General features: G+C 44.4%; 1 protein-coding gene across 1 annotated transcript; it reads left to right on the top strand.

Annotated features, from left to right (window-relative positions):
• The first annotated feature begins 10,007 nt into the window (after nucleotides 1–10,007).
• Nucleotides 10,008–14,691, top strand: TCF21 (transcription factor 21). The gene is made up of 2 exons (XM_079970623.1): nucleotides 10,008–11,056; nucleotides 14,154–14,691. Exons 1-2 carry the CDS (start codon nucleotides 10,550–10,552, stop codon nucleotides 14,241–14,243), a joined length of 597 nt encoding a protein of 198 aa, XP_079826749.1. The 5' UTR covers nucleotides 10,008–10,549; the 3' UTR covers nucleotides 14,244–14,691.
• Nucleotides 14,692–15,341: the final 650 nt, after the last annotated feature.

Raw genomic sequence — 15,341 nt, 5'->3', positions numbered from 1 at the left:
CCAATCCATGAAATCTACTGTGAGAACATCTGTTCCAGGTGTCCATCCAGCCTCTGCTTAAAAGCTGCTTGGTTCATAGAGGACAGGTCTAGCAATAGCTGGTGGCCATAACAGCCAAATCCATGATTTGGTGGTGACCCTTGGTCAGGGCATCCTCAGTAGATTTTTTAACATGGAAGAGGCACGGCATGCAAAGCAAGCATTTATCTATTTGTTGCCTTTATCTACTAGATGCTTGGTAGCGACTGCTCTCTGGACATCCTACCAAGACAAGGGGGCGGGGAGAGATCCATTAAAACATGCTCAGCAATGAAGAGTCAACAACAAATATGAAACCAGCATTAAGCACGTGTAAAATGGAACTAAAACTATATTAATCAGCGAGGAAACTTGTAGATACCACAGAGTAAAAACACGTTTAACAATGACAGAAACTGAGTATTGTAACAGGACATGTGAAGGCTACAGATTTTAAAAATTGCATTCCTTAAGAATGCATGCAGACGTGACGTTGGAGCAGCCTGAATATCTGTTAGTAGAGAGAGTGGGATTGTATCCATTGATACCCTCATGTATGATAACAGAGGCTCTTTCAAAAGTTTACAAAAGGTGCATAGTAAACAGGCGCAGTGCTCCCCCCCCCCCCCTAGAAAAATAGGTGTTGGTACTCACCATGAAGTTCTTACAGTAACTGCCACACTTTTTAACAACAAAAAAGAGGCGCCAGTACTACGTACTGTTGAGTACCCCCGGGGGGGGGGAGCACTGGGCAGGCGTGGTGTGCCATCCTACTTACCTCCATCAAGTTTACTCAGAAAATAATATCTACAGCATTCTATCAATAGCTGGTTCCACAAGAACACCAGGAGGACAGCTTAGAAAGTTTCAGCTTCTGGATAAAACCTCTTTTTAAAGAATGCTTACTGTTGTAAAATGTGGGTGGGGAATGCCACAGTTATAAAATATTTAAAAAATTCCCCGATGGACTTTTGAATTGTTTTCTTTAAGCACAATGAACTAAGAATTCCCAGGTCATGAAATAAAAACTTCTTGCCACAAGTTCCAATACACTCCCTTTCTGAAATGTTTACTTGCAGAGAATTTACAGCAAAAGCTAACGTTATAAAGGCTCTAATCAGATCCAAACTGTTGGAACCTCTGTCTGTGCCACTGAAAGAACCAGACAGTCACCAGGTTCAAACTTTTACTTCCTTCTCAGGAGAATCGTCTTTTCTTTTCTTTTTTCTTTTCTTTTCTTTTCTTGTGACTTTTTCTGATTTCTCCAATGAAGGGAGTAAAGTTTCTGGGAAGTTAGGAAACAGAAGAACCCCCCTTCAAAACTCCATGTAACAGAATCACCTCCAGACTGTCACTATTTTGTGGGAGGGTACAATCACATCCAGGAAATTTAGGTTTGCACAGTGGAGAAAAGCTTTGTGGGGGGGGGGGGCGGGTAATGGTAAATGACTATTTGCAGCTAGTAAAGTGATCGGGGAAATGCACTGAAAGATGTGGAATAAATGACTGGTGAACAGGAAGACATATAACCACCATCATGGGCATAGCCAAGGGGAGCAGGGGGCAGGGGAGCAGCTAGATCAACTAAAACAATAGAAATACTTGACTAACTGACTAATCATGTCGGTTATTCCCCCCCAACAAAAGTCCTCCCCTTCTAACAAAGTCAATCCCCCCCCCAACAAAAATCGTGGTTATGCCCATGACTACCATGCAAGCTAAATGTTTATCGCTCCGAATGAAATCTCCTCGCAAAAGAAATTAGAACTAATGCTCAGCAAAAATTGGACATCACATAACTTCCACATAAATTTTGCACAAGCAAATTACGATGAATAAAGTGTTGCACACCACCCCAGTCTTCAAGTGATGTGATATTCCAGGGGTTTCAAGTACTTATCCAGGGTTTGGTTTCCTCAGGATGAGGGACAGCAGAGATTGTGGGGGGTTTTATGAGATGTGGTTTATTTACCCATATATACAACCTGAGCCTACGATGGCGAGGTTTACAGCATTAAAAGCCCAAGAGGGTATTGCTTCTCTCAAGGCCACAGACTGGGATTCCACGAGAGATCAGGCCTGGCTCTGTTTCCTTGCTGCCCAGCCTGCAGCCTCCTGCTTCTAGCTCAGCTCTGATCTTTGTCTTTCTAACTAACAGACAGTTGAGGGAAGACAGGGCACTCATTTTTCTTCTGGCACAAAGCCACTTTCTTTGTTCCCTTAACCACCCATAGTTTGGGGGCCATTATCAAGAAACTTGTCTGGTTATCCCAGCACTTGTTGGATCCAGGAATTAGAAGGGATTCAGGTATACAGCCTGCCTCCTCGCAAACTCACAACAATGTATTTTGGAGAGTGGTTTGTAGATCTGTCTGCCCATCTATTCTCTGTGAATTCAGACACCTCTCGAGATATTGTTGCAAAACTCAGCATGAGAGGGGAAGCAGTTTTTGTCAACATTTGGATGCCAGCCACCATTTTAAATAAAATTTTGAATAAAATTGGTGGACTGAAAGATTACTTTGGCATGACTTTGCCCATCTTTCTGGCAAAGGTTCAGCCACCTCTCAAGGTACCATCACCAATCTCAGTATCACTCTTTCAAGGTTAAATTAATCTTAGCTTGCAGTTTTTACCAACTCACTATGCTGGAGACTGACTGACTCTCCTTTACCTTCACTTTAAAGAAGCATGTTGAGCAGCCATTGCGTAGAGGAGACTTAAACATAAGCATATAAGTTACCACTAAAAATGAAACATGTACACAAACTCTGAATTGTACTGTAGAATTGCATTAGTTGTTAAAATGCAGGAGAAAGTACCAGAATTAGTCATTTTGTAGGGGAGGTCCAGCTATAACCAAGGTGTAAGAAAACACTCTAATGGTTAGTCTAACCTATGACAGATCTCCTTTGAGACTCCTGTGTCATCCACAAGCGGAAGGATTACAGGAAACTTTTAAATAGTGCTTTATTTTCCTTCCTGGGGAGCCAAGGGACTTCTGAGTACTTTACTAAGGTCATTTGCTATTTTCTGCTATAATGTTACCAGCCCTGGCTTTTTTCTTTTCTTTTTGCATTGCCTCAGTTAAAGCCTTCTTAGCTTAAATCTTCCTTAGTATTCTAACTAACCTGGTTCTAACTAACAATGGTTTTTTTTCGTCCTGAGGGTATTTATATTGCTTTGGCATTTTGAAAGTTGCCAGAATGATGCTGGCTTATGATTCAGGCATAGAATGAAGTACTTTTGCAAGTTTAGATAGCCTATGGAAATCCACATAGGGATGCTTCTGAAAATCTCCTGATCCAGTTGTTTGCCCAGTTTTTGGACCTCCAAATTTACCTAGGCAATAATTTAGGTAGAGGGATGTACCCTGACTTACTTGTTTTCATCTGCATATCAGAAGGGTCTTCTGTCTTGTTTCCAACATAATCCCAATCCATTAAGAATCCATCACCTGAATTATGAATCTGAATAGTGTGCAGAAATCTCTGTGCACACAGCTTGCTACCATTTCCTTTAGCTCATTTCCTTTAGCTCATTTCTATTTGCATACCCATCTCATAAACATTGTACATGTATATATTGCTAAATATTCCAAAAATAAAAAGCACCACATACAGAATATCATGTGATCACACATACTGCTGCCTCCAGCTTCTTTGCGTGCAGTGCTTTGCTGATGTATAGTTGTGTGAATTGATACAATCCTACAAAAAAAGGCTATAAATAGCTACTAGTTATGATAGCTATATTGTCTCCAGTATGCCTCTGAATACCGGTCACTGGAGATCGTGAGCAGGAGAAGGCAACTGAACACATATCCTGCTTATGGGAGACCAACAGGCATCTTGTGATGTAGGCCATTGTGAAATCCTAACACTGCACTAGGTAGACTGCACTTGTGTTCTTATTTTACTAGATTCCAGTAAAAACAGTGTGCAAAAAATATATATTAGGAGCATAGAATTGTAGAGTTGGAAGGGAAGTTGGACAGGACCCTCAGGGTCACTGAGTCCAACCCCCTTGCAACGCAGGAATCTCAACTAAAGCCTCCATGTCGGGTGGCTATGCCTCCTTAGAAGCCTCCAATGACTTCTGAGGGAGTGCGTTCCATTGTCAAACAGCTCTTACTGTCAGAAAGTTCTTCACATAATCACATTGATATGGGGGGTGGGGAAAGGTTGCTGTGTTTTATCAATGCACACATGAATATTGGTAACGTTTGAGGGCAGTGTGTGTGTAAATATGCCAAAGAAAATGAATCCTGCAAGAAACTGCATGTGTTCTAATTCCAGACCGGATTTGCCTAGCAAGAATTCATGATGAGTGAGACTTGAAGCAGTGTGTGCAATGTATGCATTATCAGCTAAATACCTGGCTTGTGGCCTCTTTATGAGGAAGAGTTATGACCCAGGAGGCCAGCTCCCAGAGAGCTGACTCAGAGGTGTGGCGTGGCTGGAAGTTAGTTACTATTCTGTGCTGGCCCCCAAGCCTCATCAAGAATAAAATTTAATTTCTCATTAACTCAGGTCGTAGCGAGTTCATACATAAGCAGCAGAAGACAAGACCAAGTGGATCTACTGAAAAATAATGGAACAAGTAAAATCCTCTCGCCTCTACTTAATACTATAATGTAGCAGGTTCACCCAGTAAATTGTTTGGGAGTAGATTCAGAATGGACCAAATGCAGCATTTCTTCCCACAACACACATACTTAATGTCTGGGATTCCTAGCTACAAGATGTGTTGATGGCTACTAGTTTAGATAGTTTTAAAGGGGGATTAACATATTCATGGAGACTAGGTGTATCATCAATGGCTGATAAGGATACTTACAGGGAAGGAACCGCCATGTTATGTGTTCATTTTGTACATTTCTATCTCTTGCATTTTTCCCTATCTTGGGATTCAAGGCAGCATCCATAGGGTTCCCAGGCAATCTCCCATCTGGATACTGACCAGGCCCAGTTCTGCTTAGCTTCAGCAAGGTGGCTGCTTTATGTGTGAACAGCAGTTACTGGGGAGCAACAGCTGGGAAGAGCTATTGTCTTCAGACCCTGCTTGTGAGTTTCCAGAAGCATCTGTCTGGTCAGTGTGGGAAACAGGATGCTAGACTTTAGGCCTTTGCGCTGAACCAGCAGGTCTCTTGTGTTCTTGTGCGCCTCCTGCGAATGTGCTTGGTAGCAATCCGGCCAGGTCCCAAGTAGTAGTCCTCAACTGATTTAAGGGGAGGCACTCTAATTTGGTTGCTGAGAGAACCAGGGTTTGAAATTTGTAGTTCTATGTCTCTAAGAAGCTGGAATCATCTTTCAGAACTATATCCAAGTCTAATTGCTGGGAAGGAAACCCAACGAATGATTTCTTATCAACGGGTTTCATCATGCTCATAAACCACAAAAATGTAAAGGATTAGCCAACGTAGAAACAGCATGTAAAGAGAGATTCGGAATCAAAACACTTTTAATCTTTGGGTTATAAGTTGTCGTGAAACACTGGAGTCGCCTCCCTGCCCCAAACACACTCTAAGGCTTTTCTGAATATTTCGAAGAAGGAATTGCAACATTTAGTGTGGTAAAACATTTTATAAATATTTCATAGAATTGTGGAGTTGGAAGGGACCACAAAGGCCACTTAACCCCCTGCAATGCAGGCATCTTTTGCCCAACATGGGGTTCAAACCCACGACCCTGAGATTAAGAGTCTCATGCTCTACCGACGGAGCTATACTGATGCATTTCTCATCACTAAGGCCAGATTCAGCATTACGTTTAAGAAACTTGCAGCCTCTGCTGTGCTCTGATTACATCACTGTGACTCTGTGTGGAAAGCATGTCAAACCTTTTTTCTGTACTGGGCATTTTTAAGATTGCCTACAGCTCAGTGTGGCTATTCTTTCATATGGCATAAGGCCATATTCTTTGTTGTGGAGAAATCTAGTTGTGGCCCAACTGTAAAACCAGATGTATTATATGGTATGTAATATTGTAATCGATTTCAGATGTGACATTACCAAGATTGCAGTAGTGTGCAAAGGTCAGGCTATGGAATCACTAATAAATGCAGTTCTGAACTGGACCTGCCAACTCACTGAATCCATGGCTGCTTGGATATTCTAGTGCTGGCAAAATGCTGGCATTCTCACTGCAATTTTAAAACTTTAGCTTATATCAGTGGCACTTCTACCACATTTGGATTCAAGTCATGTGCACATTGAACTGGACATTTTAAAGTACATGTGTACCTTTTTTAACCACACACACACACACACACACACACACACACACCTAACAATCATAGAGTTAAAAAACACTGTATTATTATTTTGTTTTAAAAGGTCATTCAAGATGCATAAACTGAATGTTAGCAATTTGTCCAGGCAGACTCTTTCAGAATATTGACCAGTAATGAATCTGGGTTGTTCTGAAATAATGCTAAATGCATGTTTTGAGACAGCTCAAGACATTCCATATTTCCTGCTTTTGAATTTTCAACGCTACATCCTCCTCCATTACATGCTACTGGTACTTAAAAGGATTTAGGGCATGGGCCCCCAGCGGTAGAAACCTCTGTTGTTAACTTTTACTTCGAATCCAGACTCTTGCAGGCCTTTATCTCAGCTTAAACAGCCATGCATGAAAGTATCCAGGAACTCCATTGTCTCTTAACCCTGCACTGTCCACTAGAGTTCTGGGTAAGAAACTTTCATTTTGTGTGCCATCACTTCAGCCTGCTCATGTTCAATGACATGAGCGACTGTCTACCTGATATTTTGGTCATCCTCAAACTGAGGGAGGCTCCTCATACAAGTTCCTGGTATCAATCACTTGGATCATAAATCTTGGCTGAGGAAAACGGCCATTTAGAGGTCCACCTGCACAAACAACAACCAGGCACGTAAAATAAGAAAGAACCATAAATCTCAGACCTGATGATTAGTAATTTAAAGGGGGGCGGCTGGAAGAAGGGATGGTCTAAAGTAACAATTCCTAATAATTAATTAAGCCCGAAATGCTGACAGTCTATTTAGTTAAAAGTACAGTGAAAACACAAACAGACTGCATCACATGATGCTAACACTTGTAGACATGTTGACTCAGAAGAAAGACTCATTAATTTTAATAGGACTTACTCTCAGGTAAGCCTGCCTAGGGTTGGAGCCTAAGGGGAGTGTGGAGGGTGTTAGCCAGTGCATGGAGTGTGTTAGCTTGCACTGAAATGGCAAGGGGTTCAGTTTCACTCTTGGCTCTTTGGTGTTTTCCATGGCTGAATGAAGCACATGCAGATAAAGAGGTAAGACAGTTTTGTTGCTCATTATTAAGGAGGAGGATCAATATCATGCAACAACCTTTAGCACACTTTTAAATGCTGAGGTCTCCATTGAACTGGGTCTCCTGAAGCAGCCAAAGTATAGCTGGCTCCTCTGTTGGTATGCTCACCAAACCTCAGAAACAACACTGGATCTAGTTTATATGAAGTGTGATGAAGACCATCACCTCTTGGGAGTTCTTTGGGCACTCTCTATTATCACTTAATCATTATCACATCTTTCTTGTGGTGGTGGTGGTGGGGAATTAATTCTCTGAATCCAGTTCCACATCGTACAATTGGCAAGATTCAAATACAGCATGTGAAAAGGTTCAGTCCCTGGATCCAATATTGTGACCAGAAAAGCGTAAGCTGAGGGCCAAATAGCATCCAAGAACTTCAGCTTCTGCAGATACAGGACACAGATGCAGAGCAAAAGAGAAAAGGGGATGTGGCTGGTATAGCAGATTCTTTTAGGTGTACCCTGCCAAAATAAACCTAAAAATATGGCCTCCTGTTCTGCACAATGGCCTTTTATCACTGGTGCCATGAGAAGGGAATAGACAGGACTGAGATGATGTGCTAAGGTAGGGGTGGCAGGGTGAGGTGGCTGCCTCAGGCAGCAGGATGCACAAGGGCAGCAGATCCAGCCTCCTCAACTAGATCATACATGACAGATGGCCAACCAACCTCAGCTTAAAAACTTCCAGTGAAGGAGAGTTCACAGCCTCCCAAGAGAGTCTGATCCACTGTCAAACAGTTCTTACAATCAGAAAGTTCTTCCTGATGTTAAGCCAGACTCTCCCTTTGTAACCTGATCCCATTGGTTCAGATCCTAACCTCTGGAGCAGGAGAAAACAAGCTTGTTCCATCTTCTGTTACCCCCACATTTGATGATGTCTCTCATATCTCCTCTTTATCAGGTTAGACATACCAAACCCCCTCAACCATTCCTCATCAGGCTTGGTTTCCAGACCCTTGATCATCTTCTCTGCACACGTTCCAGCTTGTCAACATCCTCCTTAAATTGTGTTGCCCAGAATTGAACACAGGACTCCAAGTGTGGTCTGACCAAGGCAGAATAGAGTGGAACTATTACCTCCCTTGATCAGGACACTATACTTCTGTCCAATCAGCCCCAGCCAGTATAGCCAGTGGTCAGGAATGATGGGAGCTGTAATCCAGCAACATCTGCAAGGCCACAGATTCCACATTCCTGTCCTGTGGGGATCCCTTTGTGTGTGAGTGCATGCTGCACTCACAGTGAACTGGATTGAGCCCTATTTGTTTATTCAAATGCCATCCCCCAGGAAGTGGATCTTATACACATCTTTTCCAGGCATATAAAAGAGCCAGATAAATATAACCATAAATCCAGTATATAGATATTGGAAGAAGGAAGTCGTTACTTGACATGTCACTTTGGTTTAAAGGCAACTCCTTATGCAATTTTTTAAAATGTACTGTAGGTAATCATCTGTTTAGGCTTTTATTTTATTTTTTATTTTAGGATAGGAGAGGGAAGGTTTCTTTGTGTGTTTAAAAAATGTAGCATCAAAGAAAATATTTTTAAAACACTTCATTCTACATTTACGTCAGCAGTACACAGGGGAAGAGCTCTAGATTTCCAGCAAAACATTGATGAATTACATCTCACACCACAGCTGTGAATAAGTGAAACTCTAGTATCTATCATTCCCATTTCACAGATGGGGAAACTCAAACCCTGAGAGGTTAAACTGACTTGCCAAAGGTCGTGCAGGAAGTCCATAGCGGAGCTGAACAATATCCAGATCCCTTGGCTCCAAACTGTAGGTCTTAATCACGACTCAAGCCAGCTTCTGGGTTTCAAACTCCTCTTCCCTGCAAATTTACTTGTGAACAAAAAAAGTGGCACCCTCCAATAACCAGACACAAAAGACTGACCCTCTGCGTGTTGACCCAAAATCCCAGGTATGGAGTCTCAGACTGAAGCCACAATTTTCCTTCAGACAATAGCCATGATTTCCAACACACGGAAACAGTTCCCATGATGGAACTATTCAGAAGTAAATGAGTTGCACCCTTTTGTAAGGCGTACTAACTTTAGAACTGACTTCACAGACAGAGGAGAGAGTAGGCAGGGTCAGTTGAAAAATAACAATAAACCCTGAAAACGCTAGAATACCAGTGTAACATTTCAGCATCATTCGTTATTGTGGGGACTACAACTTCCATCATTCTCTATCCTTGGCCATGCTGGCTGGAGCTGATGGGAACTGTAGTTCACCAACCTCTGGAGGACACCAAGTTAGCTACCTCTGCACTTCTGAGTATATTATTATTATTATTATTATTATTATTATTACTACTACTACTACTACTACTACTACTACAACTGAATACAGGTTGTAGCCCAACAGAAACTAGGGCAGACACGAATTTAAGTCTACACCATCTTTAGGGCAAATGGCTGGTGCTTTAATGGGTTGTGCTGCTGTACCTATCTTTGGCCTGGAAGAAGAAGAAGCTGGTATAATCAGCAGGGCAAATGATGTGCAAGGTCCACATCATCAGTTTCTGCTCCACTGAGACAAGTTCCTCTCTCTGCTTCCCTCACAAGCCTCCTTGCTCCACGGGTCCATGGGTCGTTGTAATGACAGAAAACTGCTTGAATGCTCAAGAGCAAAATATTACAGTTTCCCTCAGTGCGCTGATAGAAATGAGAGAGAGAAAGCTTGGCATTGGATCCATTCGGCAAAAAAAGAGAGAGTCGTGATATTTGAAATAGGAGACCTCCATTCAGTTCTGAAAGCAACAAGGCCTGTTCTTAGAAAGGCTCATCTCTAAGGGAGACATCCAAGGAGCTAGACTGGGTGACAAAGGAGAGAGAGACAAAATCCAAGGGAAGTGAAGAAGGTGGCAGCCCTGCTAAGATCCCTGATCTACTTCTGGAGTCCCTCTTGCTTCAGCCAGGAACGCGGGTGGGGAGAGACTGGCGCGATCAGGCAGGGGCCGTGGCCAGCCCCGGGGAAGCCCCTCCCCTGGGCCGGCCGGCTCCCCATCCATCCCCCCAGGATAAAGGACTCCGGTGTCCGCCTCGTCGAACTCCTCGCAGCCTTCCCTCTCACCGTCCGAAGGCGGGCGAGGGAGGGAGGTCCAGGAGGGGATCCGAGGCGCGGCGGGCTCACCCGCCTGCGGCTGCCCACTCCTGCCAGGTGGCATCTGCCGGCCCCCACCAACCATGTCCACGGGCTCCCTGAGCGATGCAGAAGACCTTCCCGAGGGGGAGATGCTGGAATGCGACGGCAGCCTGAAGATGGGCGGCTGCTCCCCGACGCCGCGGCCGCTGCCGGCGCCTCCGGCTCCCCTCCGCTGCCACGAGAGCAACGACGAGGGCTCCGGGGGAGGCGGCGATCGGGTCTCCCCTGCCAAGGGCCGAGGCAGCGCCCCCTCGTCGGGCAAGCGGAAGAAGGCGCCGGGCAAGAAGAGCCCGCTGGGCGGCGTGGGCGTGCTGGGCCCCGAGGGCAAGCAGGTCCAGCGGAACGCGGCCAACGCCCGCGAGCGCGCCCGCATGCGGGTGCTGAGCAAAGCCTTCTCCCGCCTCAAGACCACCTTGCCCTGGGTGCCGCCCGACACCAAGCTCTCCAAGCTGGACACGCTGCGCCTGGCCTCCAGCTACATCGCGCACCTCCGGCAGATCCTGGCCAGCGACAAGTACGAGAACGGCTACATCCACCCCGTCAACCTGGTAAGCGGCCTGGAAGGGAGAGCGCCCCCCACGCCCACCCCACGGAAGCGAGGCAGGGAGGCAGCGCCCGGGACCAGCTCGGAGTCCGGACAGGCCCCTTCGTGCAAAGCAGCCCATACCTCCAGCTCTGCCCTCTTCCCCTTTCCCACCACCTCCGCTTGGGAGGGAGGGGGGTCACGTCGGTTTCTGCAGGCTTACAGGCAGCCCGATCCATCAGCTCCGGGTAGCTAGGTTTCTTTTTAGACCCAGAAACTTTACCATCCCCGGCCCTCCCCGTCTGTCGCTTTTTAAGTAACAACTTATTTGTCCTTGCTGGGAAACGTGGTCCATTAGCCCCGGTCATTCCACTGAGTGGAGGCTCTGGTCTCGCCCCCCCCCCCAAAGTGTTGCCCCGACGGCACGAAAGCCTCTTTTTTCAAAGCACACACCATCACCACGGACGTGTTTGACCTAAAGGCGACCCTGATTCCGTGGGAGGAAACGGGAGAGCAGCCCCCGCCCCACTTGGCACAAACCGGGCAGGAGCTGTGGGGCGCCCCAAAGATCCTTCGACGCGCTTGCTCTCCAGGGGTTCTGAGAATAACACCCCCCCCCCCCAGCAAACCTCGCTTGGCTGCTCTGCTGCTTTATTTATTCGGAGGAGCTGTCATTCCCTGAGCTCAGTTCTCTATACCTAAGTTTTTGTTGCTGTTGTCATTTATTAAATTTGTATACCGCCCTTCATCTGAAAATCCCAGAATTTCCTGTTCACAACAGAAAAATACAGAAAGAGAACACAAAATACATAACTAAAAAACCAAGGAACCCCAACCACCCTTGGTGTTGCTGCTTAAAAAATTCGTCGAATACGGCCTGGAACGGTTGGGCTGGGAATTTCCTCCCTTCCTCTTTATTCCACCCGAGCTGGATCACCCCGGGGTAAGTGCAGGCAGGGGAGAGGGATGCTACTTCGCATTAAGTCCTCTCCAGTCGCCTTTGGCGACTAGACCCCGGGTGGCAGCCTGCTTCAGACACAGCGAGGCTCTTTCAGAGCCAGTCCTTTCTCACCTCCCTCTCGCTCAGGATTGAAGTTGGGGGCTTGGGTGGGCGCCACAGAATTAGGTTAGGCACTTGGGCCACCCGCTTCGTTTTATTCAAACGGCGGGATGCGCTTCTCTAGCCGAGGACACTAACTGAACTGCGAGAGACGCCCGATTAATTCACTGAAGGGCGTCGAACGTCGGAATGCGCGACCTCCCGTGTCTATTTCCAACCCTACGTCGTAACTTTTATTATTGGAAGTTCAAGATGAAACAACAACAAACGAATTTTGAAGGTTAGCGTGCAGCTGCCCCATTATTTTCATGTTCTGTCGTCAGGAGTCTCTGTCAGTTCCAGTTGTCCGGGGGTCGCGGGCGATGACACACGTTCACATTTCTGACCACTGGGTCCAGTAAGGGGAGGAGGAGTAGGAATAGGGCGGCTTTGAATGTTTGGGAACCGTCTGCATCCCACCTCCAGATAACTAAGAGGACAGGGGGAGATTCTAAATGGGGCAACCATAAGGCATAAAAATATATTTAAAACCCCGTTCCACGGGTGGGTGGGCAACCAGTTATGTCCCCAGGAATTGAAATATTTAGCATCTCTTACAGCGCAATCCAATACCTGTCTAGTGGTTACTCAAATGTAAATCCCATATAGTTCCATGGGGCTTAGTCCCAGGTAGGGAGGGACAGGGCAGCAAACTCAATAGCTTGCTGCAGCGACTAAAATGGTTTATATTTTTAAAACACAAAAGCAAATCCTTACAGCTCAGCGGAACAAACTCCATCCCCCAGGTTTTAAACGTCCAAGACTTTTTATATTAAATGAAAATGAATGAGTGCCATGGAAAAAATCGCATTCCTTTCTCTATTTTCCATAAAAATTGTCGTTCTGGAAAATTAAAAAAGGAGTCATTTTTTATATAATCAAAAACGATTACAAAAACAGCAACAGCAATTAAATATGTTAATATTAACAGAATATTTTTGAATTAAAATGTATTCGTTATTGACAAAAATTAACATAATATTGGTGTCCATACTTATATGAGTATAATTATTTTAGCAAAAAGATGCCCCATTAATCAGTAAGCAACGAAGCACAAAAAAATGTTTCCAAAATATGTTCTGATTGAAGATAAGATTTTTGTTATATAATATGTCCGGACTATGTTAATTTGGTCATCGTTATTGTATTATTGTTTAATTTTATTCTAAACCATAAGATGGTAGTGCAGCGATTTCTGTAACAAGCATAAAAAGCTGGGCAGATTTTAAAATTATAAGTATTTGACATTTTTTAAAAAATAAAAAACAACCTCAAGTAATTGTAACGCTTTATGTTTGGAAAGAAATGCAGCGGATATAATGGCTTTCGCAGTTTTAAAATTTACACACCCACTGCGTTCAACTGAAGGGCTTTTCACCTCAAAGGAACTTTTTGGAAACCAAAAGCCAAGTATATCGTGGAAGAGAAACGAAATGGCCAATTCTGAAACGCTTTTAGAACCAGATAACGCTGTTATCATTTTCAAAACAAAGCAGCAGCCGTGCTTTGACGTTACCCAGTAGAGAATGGACAGGTTTTAAATCTGTCTGCCACAATCTGCCTGTGTGAGCCGTGTCAATTAATATGCTTTAGGGAAACATTATCATTTCTAATCGAACGTGGCACATTTTGCTATCGAGGATAAATAAAGCGTGACCCGTCACCCAGAGGATTACAGCGAACTATGGGGAGAGGGGGAGAGCGCGCACTCGCGCGCGCAAAGAGAGAGAGAGAGATGCTTTTATGGACCAAGTGTTTTGTGTTTGCGCTGTGATTCTAGACAATACGGCGGAGCCATCTTAAAGACCTGGTTACGCTCAGTAGCTGAAACTGTCTAGTCTAACCACTTCTTCTCATTGTTTAGAAAGAACACCTGGGTAGTCTATGAAATTCTGACAGTTGGCTTTGCTTTATCGCCGTCCAAGTACTACACCATTTAAAGCACACTGATCTTCTCTCTCTCTCCCTCCCTCTCTCTCATCTCTCCTTCCCTCTTATTCTGTTTTCTCCCTTATGGCTCCAGACATGGCCCTTTATGGTTGCTGGCAAACCGGAGAACGAGCTGAAAGAAACAGGGAGCACCACTCGGTTGTGTGGCCCTACAGCATCCTGACCCAAGATGTCCAAGCCTGGGAACAGCAACCTTGTTTGCATGCAGGAGGTTCTGCCTGTGCATGCAAGTATGTGGGCTTACTCGTGTGCAGGACTGGCGGTGGTGAGAAAGGAAGGAGCCACCAGATCGCTTCCCCGTGAGGAATAAAAACACACACTAAATCTGAAGAGGAGACCAAATGCACCATGCCAAAGGAAGAAGGGGGGAAATCCCACAGTGCACGTATTTAACTTTATTAACTTGTATATATTTGACTATCCTGCAACAACGCCTTGCTGGTTCAAGGGCTGTTTTCTGGATTCCTCCTCCTAGACTTTGCCACTGTCTGTTTTTGTGTGCCCCCCCCCCTTCTTGTGAAAGACTGCGATTCCTAGAATCAATTATTTCGATAGTCACATCTCTCTCAAAGAATTCACATTAAAGATATTCTATGGATATATTTTCTTCAGACAGGCTTTGCTGTATTTTGTTTCAATTAAAAAAGAAAAAAAACCACTGGTCCTTAGCAGGAAACGAAAATAGCACATATAGTGGCTTGGGTTTCTTTTAAAAGATACAGTATTTTTAAAAAAGAAATCGCTGAACAGGACCATATTATCAGTTCATTTGCAAACCTTTAAATGGTGTGATGCATTACAATGCAAAATTGTTTGACCCTAGATTGCAAAATGTTTATTTTTATAATTAAGAAGAGCTAGACTGTGTCCTTGCGGGGTGGGTGGCTTCGAGGGCTAGAAAAACAGAGCACAGGGGCTGCTAAACTTGTAGAAAGCACACACACACCCCTCCAAAATGTAATGAGAGTTTTGATTGGGAAGTGAAGGCATTGTGACATTAGTTGTGGAATCAGATGTTTTGTGATGTTAGCTCAATCCAGAAACTGATCAAGGTGGAGGAACTAGATGTTGAAACATTTTCACTATTAACAACTTTAACAGACTCCTGTGCATAAGTAAGTAAATTCAATGGGTAAATATATATAAGATTATAGCCTAAGACTAGGATTTATAATATGCAAACATGGTTAATATGGCAGTGGATGTGGGAAACACAGTTTTAAATTGCCCATGTACTGAAGACACTATAGGGAGTACTTTT

This window comes from Podarcis cretensis, assembly GCF_951804945.1.
Source record: "Podarcis cretensis genome assembly, chromosome: 3".
Classification (NCBI taxonomy): Eukaryota; Metazoa; Chordata; class Lepidosauria; order Squamata; family Lacertidae; genus Podarcis; species Podarcis cretensis.
This window is presented reverse-complemented; position numbering and strand designations above follow the sequence as displayed.

What these genes read in the sequence shown, in the direction of transcription:
- TCF21 (XM_079970623.1), top strand. Translation starts at nt 10,550, where the DNA reads ATGTCCACGGGCTCCCTGAGCGATGCAGAAGACCTTCCCGAGGGGGAG. An exon ending in ACATCCACCCCGTCAACCTG is followed by an intron (nt 11,057 to 14,153) that starts GTAAGCGGCCTG and finishes TTATGGCTCCAG; the next exon opens with ACATGGCCCTTTATGGTTGC.